This window comes from Pseudophryne corroboree, chromosome 5 (assembly GCF_028390025.1).
Source record: "Pseudophryne corroboree isolate aPseCor3 chromosome 5, aPseCor3.hap2, whole genome shotgun sequence".
In the NCBI taxonomy this organism is placed as follows: Eukaryota; Metazoa; Chordata; class Amphibia; order Anura; family Myobatrachidae; genus Pseudophryne; species Pseudophryne corroboree.
This window is the reverse complement of record NC_086448.1, coordinates 843,834,605-843,861,374: the sequence shown is the minus strand read 5'-3', so window position 1 is coordinate 843,861,374 and position 26,770 is coordinate 843,834,605. Positions and strand designations below refer to the sequence as shown.

General features: G+C 52.5%; 1 protein-coding gene across 1 annotated transcript in view; it reads left to right on the top strand.

Moving 5' to 3' along the window:
• ABCB8 (ATP binding cassette subfamily B member 8) overlaps positions 1-4,600 on the top strand; it is a 38,490-nt gene extending 33,890 nt beyond the window's left edge. Inside the window, exon 16 of the mRNA XM_063924655.1 lies at positions 4,075-4,600. Within this exon, the coding sequence (XP_063780725.1) occupies positions 4,075-4,155 (81 nt within the window). The 3' untranslated portion in view covers positions 4,156-4,600. The remainder of the gene's footprint in view (positions 1-4,074) is intronic.
• Positions 4,601-26,770: the final 22,170 nt, after the last annotated feature.

Below are 26,770 nucleotides of genomic sequence, written 5' to 3'. Positions count from 1 at the left end.
GGACAGATACCTTATCAGCGGAAATTGAGACCCTAGATAAGGATACCATTTTAATGACCCTAGGGCATATAAAAGATGTCTTATATATGAGGGATGCTCAAAGAGACATTAGTCTACTGGGTTCCAGAATAAACGCTGTCTATTTCTACTAGGCGAGTCTTATGGACCGGGCAATGAACAGGTGATGCCGACTCAAAGAGGCATATTGAGGTTTTACCTTACAAGGGTGAGGAATTGTTTGGGGAAGGTCTCTCGGACCTGGTCTCCACAGCTACAGCTGGTAAATCTAATGTTTGCCTTATATTCCCTCACAGCCTAAGAAAGCACGACATTACCAAATGCAGTCCTTTCGATCACAAAGAAACAAGAAAGTACGAGGTTCTTCCTTTCTTGCCAGAGGTAAGGGCAGAGGGAAAAAAGCTGCACAACACAGCTAGTTCCCAGGAACAGAAGTCCTCCCTGGCCTCTGCAAAATCCACCGCTTGACGCTGGGGCTCAGCTAAAGGAGTCCGCCCCAGTGGGGGCACGTCTTCGAGTTTTCAGCCACATCGGGGTTCACTCGCAGGTGAATCCCTGGGCAATAGAAATTGTTTCTCAGGGTTACAAGCTGGAATTCAAAGAGGTGCCTCCTCGACTGTTTTTCAAATCGGTCCTGCCAGCTTCTCCCCAGGAAGGGGAGATAGTGTTAAATGCAATTCACAAATTGTATCTTCAACAGGTGGTGGTCAAGGTTCCCCTGCATTAACAAGGAAGGGGATATTACTCAACCCTATGTGTAGTCCCGAAACCGGATGGTTCGGTCAGACCCATATTAAATGTAAAATCCCTGAACCTATGATTGAAAAGGTTCAAGTTCAAGATGGAATCGCTAAGAGCGGTCATCGCCAGCCTGGAAGGGGGGTATTTTCTGGTATCTCTGGACATAAAGGATGCATACCTTTATGTTCCCATATACCCACCTCATCAGGCGTACCTCAGAATTGCGGTACAGGATTATCATTACCAATTTCAAACGTTGCAGTTTGGGCTTTCCACGGCCCCGAGGATTTTCACCAAGCTAATGGCGGAAATGATGGTGCTCCTGCGCAAGCAAGGTGTCACAGTTGTCCCGTGCTTGGACGATCTCCTCATAAAAGCGAGATCAAGAGAGCAGTTACTGAACAGCGTATCGCTTTCACTGAAGGTGTTACAGCAACAAGGCTGAATTCTCAATATCCCGAAGTCGCAGTTGGTTCCTACGACTCGTCTGACTTTCTTGGGCATGATTCTGGATACAGACCAGAAAAGAGTTTATTTTCCGATAGAAGCTCAGGAACTCATGACTCTAGTCAGGAACCTATTGAAACCAAAACAGGTGTCAGTGCATCACTGCACTCGAGTCCTGGGAAAGATGGTGGCATCATATGAGGCCATTCCTTTCGGCAGACTCCATCGAGGACTTTCCAGTGGGACCTACTGAACAAGTGGTCCGGATCACATCTACAGATTCATCAGTTGATCTCCCTGTTCCCCAGGGCCAGGGTATCTCTCCTGTGGTGGCTGCAGAGTGCTCACCTTCTAGAAGGCTGCAGGTTTGGCATTCAGGACTGGATCCTGGTGACTACGGACGCGAGCCTCCGAGGTTGGGAAGCAGTCACGCAGGGAAGAAACTTCCAAGGTCTTTGATCAAGTCAAGAGACTTGTCTCCACATCAACATCTTGGAACTGAGGGCCATATACAACGCCCTACGTCAAGCGGAGACATTAATGCGCGATCAACCAATTCTGATCCAGTCAGACATCACCGCAGTGGCTCATGTAAACCGCCAAGGCGGCACATGGAGCAGAGTGGCAATGGTGGAAGCCACCAGAATTCTTAGCTGGGCGGAAATTCATGTAAGCGCACTGTCAGCAGTGTTCATTCCGGGAGTGGACAACTGGGAAGCAGACTTCCTCAGCAGGCACGACCTGCATCCAGGAGAGTGGGGACTTCATCAGGAAGTCTTCGCACAGATTGCAAGTCAGTGGGGATTACCCCAGATAGACATGATGGCGTCCCGCCTCAACAAAAAGCTACAGAGGTATTGCGCCAGATCAAAAGACCCTCAGGCGGTGGCTGTAGACACCCTAGTGACACCGTGGGTGTTCCAGTCGGTCTAGGTATTTCCTCCTCTTCCTCTCATACCCAAGGTGTTGAAAATAATAAAAGAGAGCGGAGTGAGAACAATTCTCATTGTTCCAGATTGGCCACGAAGGACCTGATATCCGGATCTGCAGGAAATGCTCACAGAAGATCCGTGGCCTCTTCCTCTAAGACAGGACCTGTTGCAACAGGGGCCCTGTCTGTTCCAAGACTTACCGCGGCTGCGTTTGAAGGCATGGCGGTTGAACGCCGGATCCTAGCAGAAAAAGGCATTCCGGATGAGGTCATTCCTACTCTGATAAAGGCTAGGAAGGACGTGACTTCTAAACATTATCACCGTATATGGCGAATATATGTTTCTTGGTGTGAGGCCAGGAATGCTTCTATGGAAGAATTCCATCTGGGCCGTTTCCTTCACTTCCCACAAACTGGGGTGAATTTGGGCCTAAAATTAGACTCCATTAAGGTGCAGATTTCGGCCTTATCCATTTTCTTTCAAAAAGAATTGGCTTCTCTCCAAGAAGTACAGGCTTTTGGAAGGGAGTGCTGCATATTCAGCCTCCTTTTGAAACTCCGGTGGCGTCTTGGGACCTTAACGTGGTGTTGAGTTTCCTTAAGTCGCATTGTTTTGAACCACTTAAAATGGTGGAGTTAAAATATCTCACTTGGAAGGTGGTCATGTTATTAGCCTTGGCTTCGGCTAGGCGAGTGTCTGAATTGGCGGCTTTGTCTCATAAAAGCCCCTATCTGGTTTTCCATATGTATACAGCAGAATTGCGAACTCGTCCTCAATTCTTGCCTAAGGTGGTGTCATTTTTTCATATGAACCAACCTATTGTGGTGCCTGTGGCTACATGTGACTTGGAGGATTCCGAGTCCCTTGATGTGGTCAGGGCTTTGAAAATTTACGTAGCCAGAACGGCTAGAGTCAGAAAAACAGAAGCACTGTTGTCCTGTATGCAGCCAACAAGGTTGATGCCCTGCTTCAAAGAAGACTATTGCTCGCTGGATCTGTAACACGATTCAGCAGGCACATTCTACGGCAGGATTGCCGTTAACCAAAATCGGTCAAGGCCCATTCCACTAGGAAGGTGGGCTCGTCTTGGGCGGCTGCCTGAGGGGTCTCGGCACTACAGCTGTGCTGAACTGCTACTTGGTCGGGTTCTAACACCTTTGCAAAGTTCTATAAGTTTGATACCCTGGCTGAGGAGGATCTCCTGTTTGCTCAGTCTGTGCTGCAGAGTCATCCGCACTCTCCCGCCCGTTTGTGAGCTTTGGTATAATCCCCATGGTCCTTACGGAATCCCCAGCATCCTCTAGGACATAAGAGAAAATAAGATTTTAAACCTACCTGTAAATCTTTCTCGTAGTCCGTAGAGGATGCTGGGCGCCCGTCCCAAGTGCGGACTACTTCTGCAAGACTTGTATGTAGTTTTGCTTACATAAGGGTTATGTTATAGTTTCATCGGTCTTGGACTGATGCTATGTTGGTTTCATACTGTTAACTGGTTGCATATATTCCATGTTATACGGTGTGTATGGTGTGGGCTGGTATGAATCTTGCCCTTGGATTAACAAAATCCTTTCCTCGTATTGTCCGTCTTCTCTGGGCACAGTTTCTCTAACTGAGGTCTGGAGGAGGGGCATAGAGGGAGGAGCCAGTGCACACCCAGACCTAAAGTCTTTCTTAAAGTGCCCATGTCTCCTGCGGAGCCCGTCTATCCCCATGGTCCTTACGGAGTCCCCAGCATCCTCTTAAAAAAAAAAGAAAAAGATTTACCGGTAGGTTTAAAATCTTATTTTTGCCCAACTGCTAACAAATTTGCTGCTACGATGAACTCTGAACCGCCCTTGTGTGGATGATATTAGTACATAAGGTGGGTCCCTCATTGTGTAACTAGGAACAGGAGACGTCTGTTGTGTCCTATTGAACTCTCTTTATATGTTCTCAGAGTGGAACTCATCGCGAGCTGCTCCGTATGGGGGGTCTTTATGCAGAGCTCATACGCAGACAGAGCCAGGAGCCCCAGTGACCAGTCCCAACCAGTCCATCTGATGGTGCAAGATCTCACTCCAGCCTGTGACCCAGGACCAGTACTTACTGCAGAGACCATATATAACAGCTGACCTCAGATCCAGCTCACTGGGTGCAGGACAGGAGCCCCTGGGGCCATGAACTCCTGTGAGCTGGACATCCTCCCTCTGTGTGCGGCAATGATACCCCTGATACACGCTCCTGTGAGCTGGACATCCCTCCCTCTGTGTGCAGCAGTGACACCCCCGGCACACGCTCCTGTGAGCTGGACATCCCTCCCTCTGTGTGCAGCAGTGATACCCCCGGCACACGCTCCTGTGAGCTGGACATCCCTCCCTCTGTGTGCAGCAGTGACACCCCCGGCACACGCTCCTGTGAGCTGGACATCCCTCCCTCTGTGTGCAGCAGTGACACCCCCGGCACACGCTCCTGTGAGCTGGACATCCCTCCCTCTGTGTGCAGCAATGACACCCCCGGCACACGCTCCTGTGAGCTGGACATCCCTCCCTCTGTGTGCAGCAGTGACACCCCCGGCACACGCTCCTGTGAGCTGGACATCCCTCCCTCTGTGTGCAACAGTGACACCCCCGGCACACGCTCCTGTGAGCTGGACATCCCTCCCTCTGTGTGCAGCAATGACACCCCCGGCACACGCTCCTGTGAGCTGGACATCCCTCCCTCTGTGTGCAGCAGTGACACCCCCGACACACGCTCCTGTGAGCTGGACATCCCTCCCTCTGTGTGCGGCAATGAAACCCCCGGCACACGCTCCTGTGAGCTGGACATCCCTCCCTCTGTGTGCAGCAATGACACCCCCGGCACACGCTCCTGTGAGCTGGACATCCCTCCCTCTGTGTGCAGCAGTGACACCCCCGGCACACGCTCCTGTGAGCTGGACATCCCTCCCTCTGTGTGCGGCAATGAAACCCCCGGCACACGCTCCCGTGAGCTGGACATCCCTCCCTCTGTGTGCAGCAGTGACACCCCCGGCACACGCTCCTGTGAGCTGGACATCCCTCCCTCTGTGTGCGGCAATGAAACCCCCGGCACACGCTCCTGTGAGCTGGACATCCCTCCCTCTGTGTGCAACAGTGACACCCCCGGCACACGCTCCTGTGAGCTGGACATCCCTCCCTCTGTGTGCAACAGTGACACCCCCGGCACACGCTCCTGTGAGCTGGACATCCCTCCCTCTGTGTGCAACAGTGACACCCCCGGCACACGCTCCTGTGAGCTGGACATCCCTCCCTCTGTGTGCAGCAGTGACACCCCCGGCACACGCTCCTGTGAGCTGGACATCCCTCCCTCTGTGTGCAGCAGTGACACCCCCGGCACACGCTCCTGTGAGCTGGACATCCTCCCTCTGTGTGCGGCAATGAAACCCCCGGCACACGCTCCCGTGAGCTGGACATCCCTCCCTCTGTGTGCAGCAATGACACCCCCGGCACACGCTCCTGTGAGCTGGACATCCCTCCCTCTGTGTGCAGCAATGAAACCCCCGGCACACGCTCCTGTGAGCTGGACATCCCTCCCTCTGTGTGCAGCAATGACACCCCCGGCACACGCTCCTGTGAGCTGGACATCCCTCCCTCTGTGTGCAGCAGTGACACCCCCGGCACACGCTCCTGTGAGCTGGACATCCCTCCCTCTGTGTGCAGCAGTGACACCCCCGACACACGCTCCTGTGAGCTGGACATCCCTCCCTCTGTGTGCAGCAATGAAACCCCCGGCACACGCTCCTGTGAGCTGGACATCCCTCCCTCTGTGTGCAACAGTGACACCCCCGGCACACGCTCCTGTGAGCTGGACATCCCTCCCTCTGTGTGCGGCAATGAAACCCCCGGCACACGCTCCTGTGAGCTGGACATCCCTCCCTCTGTGTGCAGCAATGATACCCCCGGCACACGCTCCTGTGAGCTGGACATCCTCCCTCTGTGTGCAGCAGTGACACCCCCGGCACACGCTCCTGTGAGCTGGACATCCCTCCCTCTGTGTGCAGCAATGAAAGCCCCGGCACACGCTCCTGTGAGCTGGACATCCCTCCCTCTGTGTGCGGCAATGAAACCCCCGGCACACGCTCCTGTGAGCTGGACATCCCTCCCTCTGTGTGCAGCAGTGACACCCCCGGCACACGCTCCTGTGAGCTGGACATCCTCCCTCTGTGTGCAGCAATGACACCCCCGGCACACGCTCCTGTGAGCTGGACATCCCTCCCTCTGTGTGCAGCAGTGACACCCCCGGCACACGCTCCTGTGAGCTGGACATCCCTCCCTCTGTGTGCAGCAGTGACACCCCCGGCACACTCTCCTGTGAGCTGGACATCCCTCCCTCTGTGTGCGGCAATGAAACCCCCGGCACACGCTCCTGTGAGCTGGACATCCCTCCCTCTGTGTGCAGCAGTGACACCCCCGGCACACGCTCCTGTGAGCTGGACATCCCTCCCTCTGTGTGCAGCAATGAATCACCCGGCACACGCTCCTGTGAGCTGGACATCCTCCCTCTGTGTGCAGCAATGACACCCCCGGCACACGCTCCTGTGAGCTGGACATCCCTCCCTCTGTGTGCGGCAATGAAACCCCCGGCACACGCTCCTGTGAGCTGGACATCCTCCCTCTGTGTGCAGCAATGACACCCCCGGCACACGCTCCTGTGAGCTGGACATCCCTCCCTCTGTGTGCAGCAATGAAACCCCCGGCACACGCTCCTGTGAGCTGGACATCCCTCCCTCTGTGTGCAGCAATGAAACCCCCGGCACACGCTCCTGTGAGCTGGACATCCCTCCCTCTGTGTGCAGCAATGAATCACCCGGCACACGCTCCTGTGAGCTGGACATCCCTCCCTCTGTGTGCAGCAATGATACCCCCGGCACACGCTCCTGTGAGCTGGACATCCCTCCCTCTGTGTGCAGCAGTGACACCCCCGGCACACGCTCCTGTGAGCTGGACATCCCTCCCTCTGTGTGCAACAGTGACACCCCCGGCACACTCTCCTGTGAGCTGGACATCCCTCCCTCTGTGTGCGGCAATGAAACCCCCGGCACACGCTCCTGTGAGCTGGACATCCTCCCTCTGTGTGCAGCAATGACACCCCCGGCACACGCTCCTGTGAGCTGGACATCCCTCCCTCTGTGTGCAGCAATGAATCACCCGGCACACGCTCCTGTGAGCTGGACATCCCTCCCTCTGTGTGCAGCAATGATACCCCCGGCACACGCTCCTGTGAGCTGGACATCCCTCCCTCTGTGTGCAGCAGTGACACCCCCGGCACACGCTCCTGTGAGCTGGACATCCCTCCCTCTGTGTGCAACAGTGACACCCCCGGCACACTCTCCTGTGAGCTGGACATCCCTCCCTCTGTGTGCGGCAATGAAACCCCCGGCACACGCTCCTGTGAGCTGGACATCCTCCCTCTGTGTGCGGCAATGACACCCCCGGCACACGCTCCTGTGAGCTGGACATCCTCCCTCTGTGTGCAACAGTGACACCCCCGGCACACTCTCCTGTGAGCTGGACATCCCTCCCTCTGTGTGCGGCAATGAAACCCCCGGCACACGCTCCTGTGAGCTGGACATCCTCCCTCTGTGTGCAGCAATGACACCCCCGGCACACGCTCCTGTGAGCTGGACATCCCTCCCTCTGTGTGCAACAGTGACACCCCCGGCACACGCTCCTGTGAGCTGGACATCCCTCCCTCTGTGTGCAGCAGTGACACCCCCGGCACACTCTCCTGTGAGCTGGACATCCCTCCCTCTGTGTGCGGCAATGAAACCCCCGGCACACGCTCCTGTGAGCTGGACATCCCTCCCTCTGTGTGCAGCAGTGACACCCCCGGCACACGCTCCTGTGAGCTGGACATCCCTCCCTCTGTGTGCAGCAGTGACACCCCCGGCACACGCTCCTGTGAGCTGGACATCCCTCCCTCTGTGTGCAGCAGTGATACCCCCGGCACACGCTCCTGTGAGCTGGACATCCCTCCCTCTGTGTGCGGCAATGAAACCCCCGGCACACGCTCCTGTGAGCTGGACATCCCTCCCTCTGTGTGCAGCAATGACACCCCCGGCACACGCTCCTGTGAGCTGGACATCCTCCCTCTGTGTGCAGCAGTGACACCCCCGGCACACGCTCCTGTGAGCTGGACATCCCTCCCTCTGTGTGCAGCAGTGACACCCCCGGCACACGCTCCTGTGAGCTGGACATCCCTCCCTCTGTGTGCAGCAATGACACCCCCGGCACACGCTCCTGTGAGCTGGACATCCTCCCTCTGTGTGCAGCAATGACACCCCCGGCACACGCTCCTGTGAGCTGGACATCCCTCCCTCTGTGTGCAGCAATGAATCACCCGGCACACGCTCCTGTGAGCTGGACATCCCTCCCTCTGTGTGCAGCAATGATACCCCCGGCACACGCTCCTGTGAGCTGGACATCCCTCCCTCTGTGTGCGGCAATGAAACCCCCGGCACACGCTCCTGTGAGCTGGACATCCTCCCTCTGTGTGCAGCAATGACACCCCCGGCACACGCTCCTGTGAGCTGGACATCCCTCCCTCTGTGTGCAGCAATGAATCACCCGGCACACGCTCCTGTGAGCTGGACATCCCTCCCTCTGTGTGCAGCAATGACACCCCCGGCACACGCTCCTGTGAGCTGGACATCCCTCCCTCTGTGTGCAGCAGTGACACCCCCGGCACACGCTCCTGTGAGCTGGACATCCCTCCCTCTGTGTGCAGCAGTGACACCCCCGGCACACGCTCCTGTGAGCTGGACATCCTCCCTCTGTGTGCAGCAATGATACCCCCGGCACACGCTCCTGTGAGCTGGACATCCCTCCCTCTGTGTGCAACAGTGACACCCCCGGCACACGCTCCTGTGAGCTGGACATCCTCCCTCTGTGTGCAGCAATGATACCCCCGGCACACGCTCCTGTGAGCTGGACATCCCTCCCTCTGTGTGCGGCAATGACACCCCCGGCACACGCTCCTGTGAGCTGGACATCCCTCCCTCTGTGTGCAGCAGTGACACCCCCGGCACACGCTCCTGTGAGCTGGACATCCTCCCTCTGTGTGCAGCAATGATACCCCCGGCACACGCTCCTGTGAGCTGGACATCCCTCCCTCTGTGTGCAGCAGTGACACCCCCGGCACACGCTCCTGTGAGCTGGACATCCTCCCTCTGTGTGCGGCAATGATACCCCCGGCACACGCTCCTGTGAGCTGGACATCCCTCCCTCTGTGTGCGGCAATGACACCCCCGGCACACGCTCCTGTGAGCTGGACATCCCTCCCTCTGTGTGCGGCAATGAAACCCCCGGCACACGCTCCTGTGAGCTGGACATCCCTCCCTCTGTGTGCGGCAATGAAACCCCCGGCACACGCTCCTGTGAGCTGGACATCCCTCCCTCTGTGTGCAGCAATGACACCCCCGGCACACGCTCCTGTGAGCTGGACATCCCTCCCTCTGTGTGCAACAGTGACACCCCCGACACACGCTCCTGTGAGCTGGACATCCCTCCCTCTGTGTGCAGCAATGACACCCCCGGCACACGCTCCTGTGAGCTGGACATCCCTCCCTCTGTGTGCAACAGTGACACCCCCGGCACACGCTCCTGTGAGCTGGACATCCTCCCTCTGTGTGCGGCAATGATACCCCCGGCACACGCTCCTGTGAGCTGGACATCCCTCCCTCTGTGTGCGGCAATGACACCCCCGGCACACGCTCCTGTGAGCTGGACATCCCTCCCTCTGTGTGCGGCAATGACACCCCCGGCACACGCTCCTGTGAGCTGGACATCCCTCCCTCTGTGTGCAGCAGTGACACCCCCGGCACACGCTCCTGTGAGCTGGACATCCCTCCCTCTGTGTGCAGCAGTGACACCCCCGGCACACGCTCCTGTGAGCTGGACATCCCTCCCTCTGTGTGCGGCAGTGACACCCCCGGCACACGCTCCTGTGAGCTGGACATCCCTCCCTCTGTGTGCGGCAATGACACCCCCGATACACGCTCCTGTGAGCTGGACATCCCTCCCTCTGTGTGCAGCAGTGACACCCCCGGCACACGCTCCTGTGAGCTGGACATCCCTCCCTCTGTGTGCAGCAGTGACACCCCCGGCACACTCTCCTGTGAGCTGGACATCCCTCCCTCTGTGTGCAGCAGTGACACCCCCGGCACACGCTCCTGTGAGCTGGACATCCCTCCCTCTGTGTGCAACAGTGACACCCCCGGCACACGCTCCTGTGAGCTGGACATCCCTCCCTCTGTGTGGAGCAATGAAACCCCCGGCACACGCTCCTGTGAGCTGGACATCCCTCCCTCTGTGTGCAACAGTGACACCCCCGACACACGCTCCTGTGAGCTGGACATCCTCCCTCTGTGTGCAGCAATGACACCCCCGGCACACGCTCCTGTGAGCTGGACATCCCTCCCTCTGTGTGCAGCAGTGACACCCCCGGCACACGCTCCTGTGAGCTGGACATCCCTCCCTCTGTGTGGAGCAATGAAACCCCCGGCACACGCTCCTGTGAGCTGGACATCCCTCCCTCTGTGTGCAACAGTGACACCCCCGACACACGCTCCTGTGAGCTGGACATCCTCCCTCTGTGTGCAGCAATGAAACCCCCGGCACACGCTCCTGTGAGCTGGACATCCCTCCCTCTGTGTGCAACAGTGACACCCCCGGCACACGCTCCTGTGAGCTGGACATCCCTCCCTCTGTGTGCAGCAGTGACACCCCCGGCACACGCTCCTGTGAGCTGGACATCCCTCCCTCTGTGTGCAACAGTGACACCCCCGGCACACGCTCCTGTGAGCTGGACATCCCTCCCTCTGTGTGCAGCAGTGACACCCCCGGCACACGCTCCTGTGAGCTGGACATCCCTCCCTCTGTGTGCAGCAGTGACACCCCCGGCACACGCTCCTGTGAGCTGGACATCCCTCCCTCTGTGTGCAGCAATGACACCCCCGGCACACGCTCCTGTGAGCTGGACATCCTCCCTCTGTGTGCAGCAGTGACACCCCCGGCACACGCTCCTGTGAGCTGGACATCCCTCCCTCTGTGTGCAGCAGTGACACCCCCGGCACACGCTCCTGTGAGCTGGACATCCCTCCCTCTGTGTGCAGCAATGACACCCCCGGCACACGCTCCTGTGAGCTGGACATCCCTCCCTCTGTGTGCAGCAATGACACCCCCGGCACACGCTCCTGTGAGCTGGACATCCCTCCCTCTGTGTGCAACAGTGACACCCCCGGCACACGCTCCTGTGAGCTGGACATCCCTCCCTCTGTGTGCAGCAGTGACACCCCCGGCACACGCTCCTGTGAGCTGGACATCCCTCCCTCTGTGTGCAGCAGTGACACCCCCGGCACACGCTCCTGTGAGCTGGACATCCCTCCCTCTGTGTGCAGCAGTGACACCCCCGGCACACGCTCCTGTGAGCTGGACATCCCTCCCTCTGTGTGCAGCAATGACACCCCCGGCACACGCTCCTGTGAGCTGGACATCCCTCCCTCTGTGTGCAGCAGTGACACCCCCGGCACACGCTCCTGTGAGCTGGACATCCCTCCCTCTGTGTGCGGCAATGACACCCCTGATACACGCTCCTGTGAGCTGGACATCCCTCCCTCTGTGTGCAGCAATGACACCCCCGGCACACGCTCCTGTGAGCTGGACATCCCTCCCTCTGTGTGCAGCAGTGACACCCCCGGCACACGCTCCTGTGAGCTGGACATCCCTCCCTCTGTGTGCAGCAGTGACACCCCCGGCACACGCTCCTGTGAGCTGGACATCCCTCCCTCTGTGTGCAGCAATGAAACCCCCGGCACACGCTCCTGTGAGCTGGACATCCCTCCCTCTGTGTGCAGCAGTGACACCCCCGGCACACGCTCCTGTGAGCTGGACATCCCTCCCTCTGTGTGCGGCAGTGACACCCCCGGCACACGCTCCTGTGAGCTGGACATCCCTCCCTCTGTGTGCGGCAATGAAACCCCCGGCACACGCTCCTGTGAGCTGGACATCCTCCCTCTGTGTGCAGCAATGACACCCCCGGCACACGCTCCTGTGAGCTGGACATCCCTCCCTCTGTGTGCAGCAGTGACACCCCCGGCACACGCTCCTGTGAGCTGGACATCCTCCCTCTGTGTGCAGCAATGAATCACCCGGCACACGCTCCTGTGAGCTGGACATCCCTCCCTCTGTGTGCAGCAGTGACACCCCCGGCACACGCTCCTGTGAGCTGGACATCCCTCCCTCTGTGTGCAGCAGTGATACCCCCGGCACACGCTCCTGTGAGCTGGACATCCCTCCCTCTGTGTGCAGCAATGAATCACCCGGCACACGCTCCTGTGAGCTGGACATCCCTCCCTCTGTGTGCAGCAATGATACCCCCGGCACACGCTCCTGTGAGCTGGACATCCCTCCCTCTGTGTGCAGCAATGATACCCCCGGCACACGCTCCTGTGAGCTGGACATCCCTCCCTCTGTGTGCAGCAGTGACACCCCCGGCACACGCTCCTGTGAGCTGGACATCCCTCCCTCTGTGTGCAGCAATGATACCCCCGGCACACGCTCCTGTGAGCTGGACATCCTCCCTCTGTGTGCAGCAATGATACCCCCGGCACACGCTCCTGTGAGCTGGACATCCTCCCTCTGTGTGCAGCAATGACACCCCCGGCACACGCTCCTGTGAGCTGGACATCCCTCCCTCTGTGTGCAGCAGTGACACCCCCGGCACACGCTCCTGTGAGCTGGACATCCCTCCCTCTGTGTGCAGCAGTGACACCCCCGGCACACGCTCCTGTGAGCTGGACATCCCTCCCTCTGTGTGCAGCAGTGACACCCCCGGCACACGCTCCTGTGAGCTGGACATCCCTCTCTCTGTGTGCAGCAGTGACACCCCCGGCACACGCTCCTGTGAGCTGGACATCCCTCCCTCTGTGTGCAGCAATGATACCCCCGGCACACGCTCCTGTGAGCTGGACATCCCTCCCTCTGTGTGCAGCAATGACACCCCCGGCACACGCTCCTGTGAGCTGGACATCCCTCCCTCTGTGTGCAGCAATGACACCCCCGGCACACGCTCCTGTGAGCTGGACATCCCTCCCTCTGTGTGCAGCAGTGACACCCCCGGCACACGCTCCTGTGAGCTGGACATCCCTCCCTCTGTGTGCAGCAGTGACACCCCCGGCACACGCTCCTGTGAGCTGGACATCCTCCCTCTGTGTGCAGCAGTGACACCCCCGGCACACGCTCCTGTGAGCTGGACATCCCTCCCTCTGTGTGCAGCAGTGACACCCCCGGCACACGCTCCTGTGAGCTGGACATCCCTCCCTCTGTGTGCAGCAGTGACACCCCCGGCACACGCTCCTGTGAGCTGGACATCCCTCCCTCTGTGTGCAGCAGTGACACCCCCGGCACACTCTCCTGTGAGCTGGACATCCCTCCCTCTGTGTGCGGCAATGAAACCCCCGGCACACGCTCCTGTGAGCTGGACATCCCTCCCTCTGTGTGCGGCAGTGACACCCCCGGCACACGCTCCTGTGAGCTGGACATCCCTCCCTCTGTGTGCAGCAGTGACACCCCCGGCACACGCTCCTGTGAGCTGGACATCCCTCCCTCTGTGTGCAGCAGTGACACCCCCGGCACACGCTCCTGTGAGCTGGACATCCCTCCCTCTGTGTGCAGCAGTGACACCCCCGGCACACGCTCCTGTGAGCTGGACATCCCTCTCTCTGTGTGCAGCAGTGACACCCCCGGCACATGGGGGTTTGCCCATGGAGATTAGGGAGGTAAATGTGTGGCTTAGGGATTGGTGCAGGGAAGAAGGGTTTGTGTTCTTAGAGCACTGGGCGGACTTCTCAGTCAGGCGCCATCTTTTCTTCATCCACTAGGGGTCACTGGAGTACTCTTGGGATATGGACGGGCATTAGCAGGACAGGCACTGAATATTTAAATTAGTAACTCTCCTCCCCTCCATACTCCCATAGTGCCTCAGTGTTTTTTCGGTGCCTCACAGGATAGACGCACTAGTGGATACTCCACATAGGTTTTCTATTTTTAATACTTTTTCTTTACTTTTAATCACTATCCCATCCCAGCTTAGATAAGAAGCTTGGGTCCGGGGTAGTGCAAGCTGCAAGGGCAGCTACTGGCTTGTCGACGCTCAGAGAGGAGCACCATGTGACTGAGCTGCAGGAAAGAGCTGGACGGAGCTTACAACAGAACCCCGTCATTGCCACTCACAGCACAAAGGATCTCCGGTATGCTGGGGGGACAGGGCGGTCAGCCCGCTGTGTGTGTGGGCTCCCACTGCTTAACTATCCCTGCGCTGCCGCCCCGCTGTGTGCACTTAATATGATAACTGCTGGTACCCGCCCGCCGCCACGCTTCAGGCTCCCGCCGCTGATAGTAAAGGCTGCACTGCTCCCCAGCCCTGCCGGGTAACACTTCTGGTCCCGCCCGCGGATCAAAGTAATGCTGTCGCTCCCAGCTCCCTACCGCTGAAGTGGTGAGAAGCTGCTGTAAGGTAAGGTGCCGCTGCCGCCGGAGTGCTCCCAGCCACGCTAATAGTGATAGAGGCGGACGGCCGCTGCGCTCCCCGGCTCCCGCTGCTGAAAGGGAGATCACAGGGCAGCAGATACCGGCGGATCAGCCTCAATCAGACCGCGGACAGCGTTCACTGCTCCCGCGGTCTGTCTCCATAAAGACAGCGCCCCTGCATGATGATACAGCAGCTATAGTAGCACTATGTTAGATGTAACAGGCTGTTAAGCCTGTATTACAATGGCTGTATGGAAATGTATCATGGACAGAATTATATACATGTCCGGTTCCTGTGGTATACATTGTATTATACATTGCATTATAAGCACGTGGCTGGGAGCCATTTTAACCATGCTTCGTGCTTCTCTTTCCAGGAAGGTGCTGTCCTACAACACTACTCCACCGGATGGCGCAGGGGTGTTAGTAGGACTTTTGGATCAGGTTTCATATAGTCTGGCCATGTGCACTGCACTTCGGCCGTATACACACCTTTCTAACATTTTACTGAGTGGTGGGACTGGTCTGTCTTTGTCTATTTGTGTTGTCCGTGTACATAATGAGTAAGACACCGGCAATAAAGCAGTTTAACTGCAATGTCTGTAAGAGTGTGTTACCTGATGGGTCTACCAAATGCACAGTATGTTTTGTAAATTCAGCTACAAATACGATTTCTACTCCTATTTCTTCTTCTGATCCGCAATGGGCAATATTAGCGGATGTAATGGCTGGGTTGCAATCAGAATTGGCTGCCGCTCGACAAGAGCGAGAAGCGGCAAGATCTGAGGCTCGAGTGAGACCGCCAGAGATACCAGAAGGGTCTCGGGAAATGTCTCAGTCCTTGCAAAGGTCCAAGTCTAGTTCGGGTCCCAAAGATGGTTATCATTTGTCTTATAATTTACCAGTTTCTGCTATATTGCATTCTGACGATTCTATGCCAGACCTCACTGCGCAAGATGAGCATGAGGAAGGTGAATTGGACCAGCAGTCAGATAGTGAGGATACAGACAGCCCAGGCATTCATAATCTCATCAGGGCGGTGCGTCAGTCTCTAAAGTTTACAGAGACTGAAGAACCTCTGACAAGTGATTAGGTGGTATTTACTAAACGACAGAGATCTCCGGTGTGTTTTCCTTTTTCAGAATCTCTTAATAAGCAGTTCATAGAGGCATGGAAGAATCCGGATAAACGGTTTTCTATACCTCGCCGGTTTCTGTCTAGTTCCCGTTTCCAGAGTCTGTGACATCTAAATGGGAAAATCCTCCAATAGTGGATTCGTCCGTGTCAAAACTTTCTAAAAATAATTAACCATTCCAGTACCAACTGCTACTACGCTTAAAGACCCCTCAGAGCGTAAGCTAGAAGCTATGCTAAAGTCAATGTATACAGCAGCAGGGGTGCTGCTTAGACCTAGTTCGGTTGGAATTTGGGTAACGAAGGCTATGATTATATGGATAACACAGCTCAGGTCCGCCCTACAAGACAACCACCTTATACTTTTCGCTGATCAAATCTGTGAAGCTGCTGCGTACCTATGTACAGCTTCTACGGATGTCTGCCAGGTCACTTCTCGCCTTTCGGCATCACTAATTACGTCACGACGGGCACTATGGCTGCGTTCTTGGCAGGCGGAGGCAGAGGTCAAATGAGGTATAGAAGCGTTACCTTACGCTGGCGAGAAGTTGTTTGGTCCTGAATTGGACAAATGGATTTCTGAGGCCACGGGGAGGGGGGGGGGGTAAAAGTCTGTTTTCCTACATTTGCCTCCACAGGTACCTAGATGGAAATACTCTGGACCAGCGTTCAAATCCTTTAGACCTCAGCCCTTTTGAGGCCGTGGTAGAGGAACAACCACACAGGGTAGACGTGGTAGACGTTTCCACAAACCACCACCCGTCGTCAGGACGTTAAGACCACCGACAAGCCAGTGGCATGACTGGCTCCCAGCCCATCTCGGATCTTCAGTTGTGGGGGCATACATTCAGACGTTCCATTTGGCGTGATTCCAGACATCCACAGATGGGTGGATCCGCAATTTAGTGTTAAAAGGTTACAAAATAGAGTTAGACTGTCTCCCTCCAGAGCTCTTTTTCAAGACAGGACTGCCTGTGTCAGAAGACAAGAAGGCAGATCGCGATTCAGTCTTTGCTAGATTCAGCAGTGTTGATTCCGGTCCCAGTTCAACAAGGTCAAGGTTATTATTCCAGTCTGTTTGTGGTACCAAAGCCAGATGGCTCTGTCAGACCAATATTGAACCTAAAGGGGCTCAATCAGTACGTCACTTACTACAGATTCAAGATGGAATCCCTGCGGACAGTAATTGCAGGTTTAAAACCACAGGAATTCATGATTGCGCTGGATCTCAAGGATGCGTACTTATACATTCCAATTTGGCCACCGCATCAGAAGTACTTAAGGTTTGCGGTACAGCAAAACCATTATCAATTTCAGGCTCTACCGTTTGGCCTCTCGTCAGCGCCTCGGGTATTCACCAAAGTAATATCTGTGATGACGGCTAATCTCAGATCCCTGGGAGTGATAATAGTTCCTTACTTGGACGATTGCTCATCAAAGCTCAGTCTCAACAGATACTCCTACAACATGCCTTACTGACATACAATGTGCAAGTTCAGCATGGTTGGATTGTCAACTTCAAGAAATCACATCTGATTCCGTCTCAACTACTTCAATTCCTAGGTATGATTCTCGGTACGGTGAATCAAAGAATTTACCTACCACAACAGAAAGTACAGATTATTCGTCATCGGGTACAGTTAGTGCTCAAGCCACGCACAGTCTCGGTACATTTGTGCATTCGGCTGTTAGGAAAGATGGTGTCGGCTTTCGAAGCGCTCCAATTCGGAAGATTTCACTCACGTCCTTTTCAACTGGATGTGCTCGCACAGTGGTCGGGCTCGCATCTGCAAATTCATCAGATGGTGCGGTTGTCTCCAAGGACCAGAGTATCTCTACTCTGGTGGCTCCAAGTACACCATCTCACCGCAGGAAACAGGTTCGGCATCTGGAATTGGATAATTCTAACGACGGACGCGAGTCTCAGAGGTTGGGGAGCTGTGATCCAAAATTGTCAGCTTCAGGGTCTCTGGACAGTTCGTGAAAGATTGCTGTCTATAAATGTCCTGGAACTCCGAGCAATTTACAACGCGCTGCGACAAGCAGTGCACATGCTTCGGTCTCAGGCTGTCCAAGCGCAGTCAGACAACGCGACGGCAGTCGCGTACATCAACAAACAAGGAGGAACAAGAAGCTGCATGGCCATGCGGGAAGTAGCTCGAATCCTCAATTGGGTCGAGCAGCACCAAGTGATATTGTCGGCAGTGTTCAGCCGTCGGGATTTTCATCCAGGAGAATGGGCATTAAATCTAGATGTTGGTTCAGCGGTTGGGTTACCCACAGGTGGACCTGATGGCATCTCGCCAAAATCATCAAACACCCCAGTATGTGTCCAGAACACGAGATCCAAAGGCAGTGGCAGTGGATGCTCTCACGATCGCGTGGCCGTACAGCCTGGTGTATCTGTTTCCACGGTTTCCGCTGCTTCCTCTGTTGCTAAAGCGGATCAAACGAGAGTCCACCACAGTCATACAAGTGGCACCTCATTGGCCTCGGAGAGCTTGGTTCTCGGATCTCCGCGGGCTACTCGCAGACGATCCTTGGCCGCTCCCGCTACGTCCGGACCTGTTACAACAGGGTCCGTTCCTTTACCCCAATTTAGCACGGCTGCGTTTGACGGGGTGGCTGTTGAAACCGCCCTCTTAAGAAGAGAGGGTATTCCGGAATCGGTTATACCAACCATGTTACGTGCTAGGAAGCCGGTTACGGCAGCTCATTATCACAGAATTTGGCGTACCTATATAGGTTGGTGTGAAGCTCGGAAGTTTCCGACATCATCTTTCAATTTATCCCGTCTTTTGCTATTTCCACAGACGGGGTTGGATGGAGGACTGCGTTTATCTACACTAAAGGTGCAGGTCTCTGCTTTGTCAATTTACTATCAAAGACGAATGGCTCTTTTGCCGTCTGTACACACCTTCCTGCAAGGTGTCCTCAGAGTCCAGCCCTCCATTCATTCCACCTACAGCGCCATGGGACTTGACTCTGGTTTTAGATTTCTTACAGTCTTCATATTTTGAACCCTTATAACAAGTGGATATAAAGTTTCGCACTTGGAGACCAGTTTTTCTCCTAGCCTTAGCAAGGAGTGTTTCAGAATTGGGTGCCTTGTCATGCAAGCCACCGTATCTGGTGTTTCATGATAGAGCGGAACTTCGGACGAATCCCGCTTTCCTACCAAAGGTAGTGTCATCTTTTCACATCAATCAACCAATCGCAGTTCCGGTGTTATCAGAAGGTTCAGGGACTTCAGCTACTTTGGATGTGGTACGCGCATTACGCGTTTATGTAGCCAGAACGTCTACAGTACATAAAACTGATACATTGTTCTCTATGATGCAGTCAAGATGGGTTGGCTAGTGTCCAAGCAGACCTTATCCAGATGGATTAAGCTGACCATACGTCAGGCTTACCTTCATGCTAGGCTACAGTCACCTACATCAGTTTCAGCTCATTCCACACGTTCTGTGGGAACATCATGGGCAGCTGGTCGTGGGGCTTCTACGACGCAGCTTTGCCGTGCGGCTACCTGGTCATCAGTGCACATGTTTGTGCGCTTTTACAAGTTTGATACATTTGCGGCATCAGCATCTAGCTTTGGCCGTCTATGGTTACAGGTGCCAAACAGCTCTCCGCCCAAGGGGGAAACTTTAGTACGTCCCAAGAGTACTCCGGTGACCCCTAGTGGATGAAGAAGAAAATAGGATTTTGGTACTTACCAGGTAAATCCTTTTCTTTGAATCCACAGGGGGCACTGGACGCCCACCCAGAGCAGTTTTTGCCTGTGTTGGGGTAATTTCAGTGGATCTTATGGTAACACATTCTCACCGACTTGTTCAAATGTTCAGGTCATATAGATTATTGTGTCAACTGTTTAGTTGTCCCGTTACGTTATGTGTCAACTTTATCGTTGTCCGTTATGTTATAATGTTTTATGTAATTCTCCAATGTCATCCTCTCTATCGCTCCTGTTCGGCTCAGTAAAAAACACTGAGGTATTCTGGGAGTATGGAGGGGAGGAGAGTTACTAATTTAAATATTCAGTGCCTGTCCTGCTAACGCCCGTCCATATTCCAAGAGTACTCCAGTGACCCCTATGGATTCAAAGAAAAGGATTTATCTGGTAAGTACCAAAATCCTATTTTTTGTCGTGATGGATTGCACCTGAATGAGGAGGGGGCAGCGGTGCTGGGGGGGGGGGAAGGATGGTTAAAAGGTTGGAGGAGATTTTAAACTAGGTGCCTAGGGGGAGGGTTTTGCAAGAAATTACGGGTCATTCAGTAAGAATAGCAGGGGTGGCGTTAGTGAACAAAATGGGGGAGGAGTAGGGGGGAGGAATAGAGCAGACGGCAAAGGTAGTAATATGGGAACTAAAAAGGGTGTTAGAATAACAGTAACCAATGTAAATGCTAGAAGCCTTACAGGTAAAAAGGGGGAACTAGAAATCCTTGCAGCAAGCAAGGAATATGATATTATAGGCATTACTGAAACGTGGTGGGACGAATCTCACGATTGGACAGTCAATCTAGAGGGTTACACGCTGTACAGGAGAGACAGACTAAATAAACGGGGTGGAGGGGTATGTCTTTACGTAAAGCCATTTCTAAAACCTGTTATACGGGAAGATATTCAAGAAGGGACTGTAAATACTATTGAGACGTTATGGGTAGAAATTGCAGCGGGGGTAAAGGAATAAAGAAGTTATTATTGGGGTTATGTTAGAGGCCGCCTGGTATTAATGTGTCTGACGAGAAATTGTTACTGAACCAAATTGAAAGCATCAGGAGTAGGAGACATAGTAGTGATGGGAGATTTCAACTATCCCGAGAAACTGGAAAATCAATTCATGTGATACTGCTAGGGGCAATATGTTGTTAAACACGCTAAATTATAATTACTTAGTTCAATTAATCGAGGAACCAACTAGGTACACCGCAATCTTAGACCTGGTATTAACTAACAATGGGGAACTGGTATCAAATATTGAAGTAGGGGAACCGATTGGAAACAGCGACCACAATATGGTCACATTCAATATCCGTTATCATAAGCAGTCCTATACTGGCTCAACTAGGACTCTAAACTTTAGCAAGCCAACTTTGACATGATGAAGGAAGCATTAAGGGACATTGAATGGGAAATTCTGTTTCAAGGAAAAAATACTACAGAGAAATTGGATGTATTAAAATCACTGCTAGTTAATAATACTCATAAATTTATTCCCACCAGCAGCAAAAAAAGGAATAAAAATCCCAAACCAATGTGGTATAACAAAAATATAAAGGAATTAATGGACAAAAAAGACGAGCATTTAAAAAAATACAAATCTGAGGGGGATGCGGAGTCATTTCAACACTATAAGGACTGTAACAAAATATGCAAAAAAGGAATAAGAGCGGCTAAAGTAGAAACTGAAAGACTAGTAGCAAAGGAAAGCAAAGCGAATCCCAAAATTTTAAGTACATCAACAGTAAGAGACTAAAGAAGGAGAGTATAGGCCCTTTAAAGGACAAGAGGGGAGTCTTAATCAAAAATGATAATGACATAGCAAACAAACTAAACAAGTTTTTTTTCAACGGTATTTACCAGAGAGGACCAAATGCTGGGTCTAACACAAAATCTCAACAAAGATAATGTCCCACTGCTAAATGCTTATTTGTGAGAGGAGGTAGTCTGTGACCGATTAAAAAAGTTAAAGATTAATAAGTTACCTGGTCCCGATGGAATTCACCCGAGGGTTCTTATGGAGCTGCACGCTGAACTAGCAAGACCTCTATTTTTGATCTTGATGGATTTGGTTAAATCAGGTATGGTTCCCAAGGACTGGCGTATAGCGTAGGTAGTGCCGATATTTAAAAAGGGGAGCAAAGCTGAAGCAGGTAATTATAGACCAGTTAGTCTTGCATCTATAGTGGGGAAAGTATTCAAAAGTTCCTTGAAGCAAATAAGGTCGTTAAAGGGAACCAACATGGATTTGTGAAGGACAGATCATGTCAGACCAACTTACTTGGCTTTTGTGAAACAGTAAGTGCAAACCTGGATCAGGGTAAGGAGGTGGATATAATCTTTTTAGACTTTGCCAAAGCTTTCGACACTGTACCACACATGCGTCTTATCTATAAGCTACAAGAAATAAGGCTAGGGAGTACAATATGCACTTGGGTCAGTAATTGGTTAGATAATAGGGAGCAGCGCGTTGTGGTCAATGGATAATTTTCAATTTGGACTAAAGTACTAAGTGGTGTGCCACAAGGGTCTGTACTTGGACCACTTTTGTTCAACATTTTCATCAACAACCTAACTAGGTATAGAGAGAATGGTGTCAATTTTCGCAGACGATACCAAATTGTGTAAGGTTATAAATACAGAGGGGGATGCTGAGTCTCTTCAGAATGACTTAAGTAAACTGGAAACATGGGCAGCACAATGGAGAATGAGATTCAATACAGACAAGTGTAAGGTAATGCACTGTGAGGGAAAGACCAAAAATTACACCTACATACTAAATGGGGTAATATTAGGGGATTCTGTACTGGAAAAAGACTTAGGGGTTCACATAGATAACAAATTAAGTATCAGTACCCAAAGTAGGATTGCGGCAAAGAAGGCTAATAAGATATTAGCATGCATAAAACGGGGAATTGATACAAGGGACGAGAGTGTTATACTCCCGTTATATAAATCACTAGTGAGGCCACATCTTGAATACTGTGTACAATTCTGGGCACCGTACTACAAAAAGGATATCCTGGAGCTAGAAAAGGTTCAGAGGCGGACGACCAAACTAATTAAGGGGATGGAGACGCTGGAATATGAGGAAAGGCTTGCAAGGCTAGGCATGTTTACACTGGAAAAGAGGAGACTAAGAGGGGACATGATCAACATCTACAAATATATAAGGCAGAGGTTCTCAAACTCGGTCCTTGGGGGCCCACACAGTGCATGTTTTGCAGGTCTCCTCACAGAATCGCAAGTGAAATAATTAGCTCCACCTGTGGACCTTTTAAAATGTGTCTGTGAGTAATTAATACACCTGTGCACATGCTGGGTTACCTGCAAAACATGCACTGTGTGTGCCCCCGAGGACTGAGTTTGAGAACCTCTGATATAAGGGGTGAATACACAGAGCTTGGGAGGGACCTGTTTTCTACAAGATCAGTATTTTGGGGGAAAGGGACAGGGAAGCTACTGCACTAGTAATATAAACTATACTGTACTACTAAACCCCACATTTACTATTTCATAAATTTGAATTAGTTGTGGGGGTGCTGCCACAGTTTAGGTTGTTGCCAATAGAAAACTTATTCACAAAAGAGGGAAAGGGATTGGTCTTCAGTGGCGCACAAAAATAAATGGATACATAAAATATAACTTTTATTGTAATATGGTTAAAAAGCCTGTAACTGTGAAATATTAAACACCAACATACAATTACAAAACAAAGTGTAACATATATTGTTAAAAATACACACTGTACCCAGAGTGTCGTGCACTGCCAATAAATTTAATTGATGGGTACTATGACCGCTCTTATTGTGTGTAATGCTAATTTTTTCGTAGATGTTAATAAAGATTTTTTACACTCCTTATATCACAGTGACTGGTTTCTTGTATTAGTTTCCTTCAAATCAAACTTTCTAATAAATGTATGGATGTAGACCATTACAGAAAATATCTAAATGTCTATACTATATAGCACTATATTATCATGCAGTTGTGAGTAGCCACATATTGGGCCAGCTTCTATGAATGATAATTATTCCCCAGAGTCTAATATTGGCCTTATGTGTCACTGGTTGCTTTCAATTGGTTAATATTGGGTAACCAATGAAAATAAGATTTTACTCACCGTTAAATCTATTTCTCGTAGTCCGTAGTGGATGCTGGGAACTCCGTAAGGACCATGGGGAATAGCGGCTCCGCAGGAGACTGGGCACAACTAAGAAAGATTTAGGACTACCTGGTGTGCACTGGCTCCTCCCTCTATGACCCTCCTCCAGACCTCAGGATACTGTGCCCGGAAGAGCTGACACAATAAGGAAGGATTTTGGAATCCCGGGTAAGACTCATACCAGCCACACCAATCACACCGTATAACTCGTGATACTATACCCAGTTAACAGTATGATAACAACTGAGCCTCTCAACAGATGGCTCAACAATAACCCTTTAGTTAGGCAATAACTATATACAAGTATTGCAGACAATCCGCACTTGGGATGGGCGCCCAGCATCCACTACGGACTACGAGAAATAGATTTACCGGTGAGTAAAATCTTATTTCTCTATCGTCCTAGTGGATGCTGGGGTTCCTGAAAGGACCATGGGGGGGGATAGCGGCTCCGCAGGAGACAGGGCACAAAAGTAAAGCTTTCCGATCAGGTGGTGTGCACTGGCTCCTCCCCCTATGACCCTCCTCCAAGCCAGTTAGATTTTTGTGCCCGGCCGAGAAGGGTGCAATCTAGGTGGCTCTCCTAAAGAGCTGCTTAGAAAAGTTTAGCTTAGGTTTTTTATTTTACAGTGAGTCCTGCTGGCAACAGGATCACTGCAACGAGGGACTTAGGGGAGAAGAAGTGAACTCACCTGCGTGCAGGATGGATTGGCTTCTTGGCTACTGGACATCAGCTCCAGAGGGACGATCACAGGTACAGCCTGGATGGTCACCGGAGCCTTGCCGCCGGCCCCCTTGCAGATGCTGAAATAAGAAGAGGTCCAGAATCGGCGGCAGAAGACTCCTCAGTCTTCTAAAGGTAGCGCACAGCACTGCAGCTGTGCGCCATTTTCCTCTCAGCACACTTCACACGGCAGTCACTGAGGGTGCAGGGCGCTGGGAGGGGGGCGCCCTGGGAGGCAAATGAAAACCTATTTTGGCTAAAAATACCTCACATATAGCCTCCGGAGGCTATATGGAGATATTTAACCCCTGCCAGAATCCGTTAAGAGCGGGAGACGAGGCCGCCGAAAAAGGGGCGGGGCCTATCTCCTCAGCACACAGCGCCATTTTCCCTCACAGAAAGGCTGGAGGGAAGGCTCCCAGGCTCTCCCCTGCACTGCACTACAGAAACAGGGTTAAAACAGAGAGGGGGGGCACTAATTTGGCGTTAGAAATATATAAAAAAGATGCTATAAGGGAAAACACTTATATAAGGTTGTCCCTATATAATTATAGCGTTTTTGGTGTGTGCTGGCAAACTCTCCCTCTGTCTCTCCAAAGGGCTAGTGGGTCCTGTCCTCTATCAGAGCATTCCCTGTGTGTGTGCTGTGTGTCGGTACGTGTGTGTCGACATGTAGGAGGACGATGTTGGTGAGGAGGCGGAGCAATTGCCTGTAATGGTGATGTCACTCTCTAGGGAGTCGACACCGGAATGGATGGCTTATTTAGGGAATTACGTGATAATGTCAACACGCTGCAAGGTCGGTTGACGACATGAGACGGCCGACAAACAATTAGTACCGGTCCAGACGTCTCAAAAACACCGTCAGGGGTTTTAAAACGCCCGTTTACTTTAGTCGGTCGACACAGACACAGACAGGGACACTGAATCCAGTGTCGACGGTGAATAAACAAACGTATTCCTTATTAGGGCCACACGTTAAAGGCAATGAAGGAGGTGTTACATATTTCTGATACTACAAGTACCACAAAAGACGGTATTATGTGGGATGTGAAAAAACTACCATAGTTTTTCCTGAATCAGATAAATTAAATAAAGTGTGTGATGATGCGTGGGTTCCCCCCGATAGAAAATTATGGGCGGTATACCCTTTCCCGCCAGAAGTTAGGGCGCGTTGGGAAACACCCCTTAGGGTGGATAAGGCGCTCACACGCTTATCAAAACAAGTGGCGGTACCGTCTATAGATAGGGCCGTCCTCAAGGACCAGCTGACAGGAGGCTGGAAAATATCATAAAAAGTATATACACACATACTGGTGTTATACTGCGACCAGCGATCGCCTCAGCCTGGATGTGCAGAGCTGGGGTGGCTTGGTCGGATTCCCTGACTAAAAATATTGATACCCTTGACAGGGACAGTATTTTATTGACTATAGAGCATTTAAAGGATGCATTTCTATATATGCGAGATGCACAGAGGGATATTTGCACTCTGGCATCAAGAGTAAATGCGATGTCCATATCTGCCAGAAGATGTTATGGACACGACAGGGGTCAGGTGATGCAGATTCCAAACGGCACAAAGGTGTATTGCCGTATAAAGGAAGAGGAGTTATTTGGGGTCGGTCCATCGGACCTGGTGGCCACGGCAACTGCTGGAAAATCCACCGTTTTTACCCTAAGTCACATCTCTGCAGAAAAAGACACCGTCTTTTCAGCCTCAGTCCTTTCGTCCCTATAAGATCATATCTGCCCAGGGATAGAGGAAAGGGAAGAAGACTGCAGCAGGCAGCCCATTCCCAGGAACAGAAGCGTTCCACCGCTTCTGACAAGTTCTCAGCATGGCGCTGAGACCGTACAGGACCCCTGGATCCTACAAGTAGTATCCCAGGGGTACAGATTGGAATGTCGAGACGTTTCCCCTTCGCAGGCTCCTGAAGTCTGCTTTACCAACGTCTCCCTCCGACAAGGAGGCAGTATGAAAAAAAAAAAAAATTCACGAGCTGTATTCCCAGCAGGTGATAATTAAATTACCCCTCCTACAACAAGAAAAGGGGGTATTATTCCTCACTATATTGTGGTACTGAAGCCAGAAGGCTAGGTGAGACTTATTCTAAATCTAAAAAAATTTTTGAACACTTACAAAGGTTCAAATCCAGATGGAGTCACTCAGAGCAGTGATAACGAACCGGGAAGAAGGGGACTATATGGTGTCCCGAGACATCAGGGATGCTTACCTCCATGTCCCAAATTTGCCCTTATCACTAAGGGTACCTCAGGTTCGTGGTACAGAACTGTCACTATCAGTTTCAGACGCTGCCGTTTGGATTGTCCACGG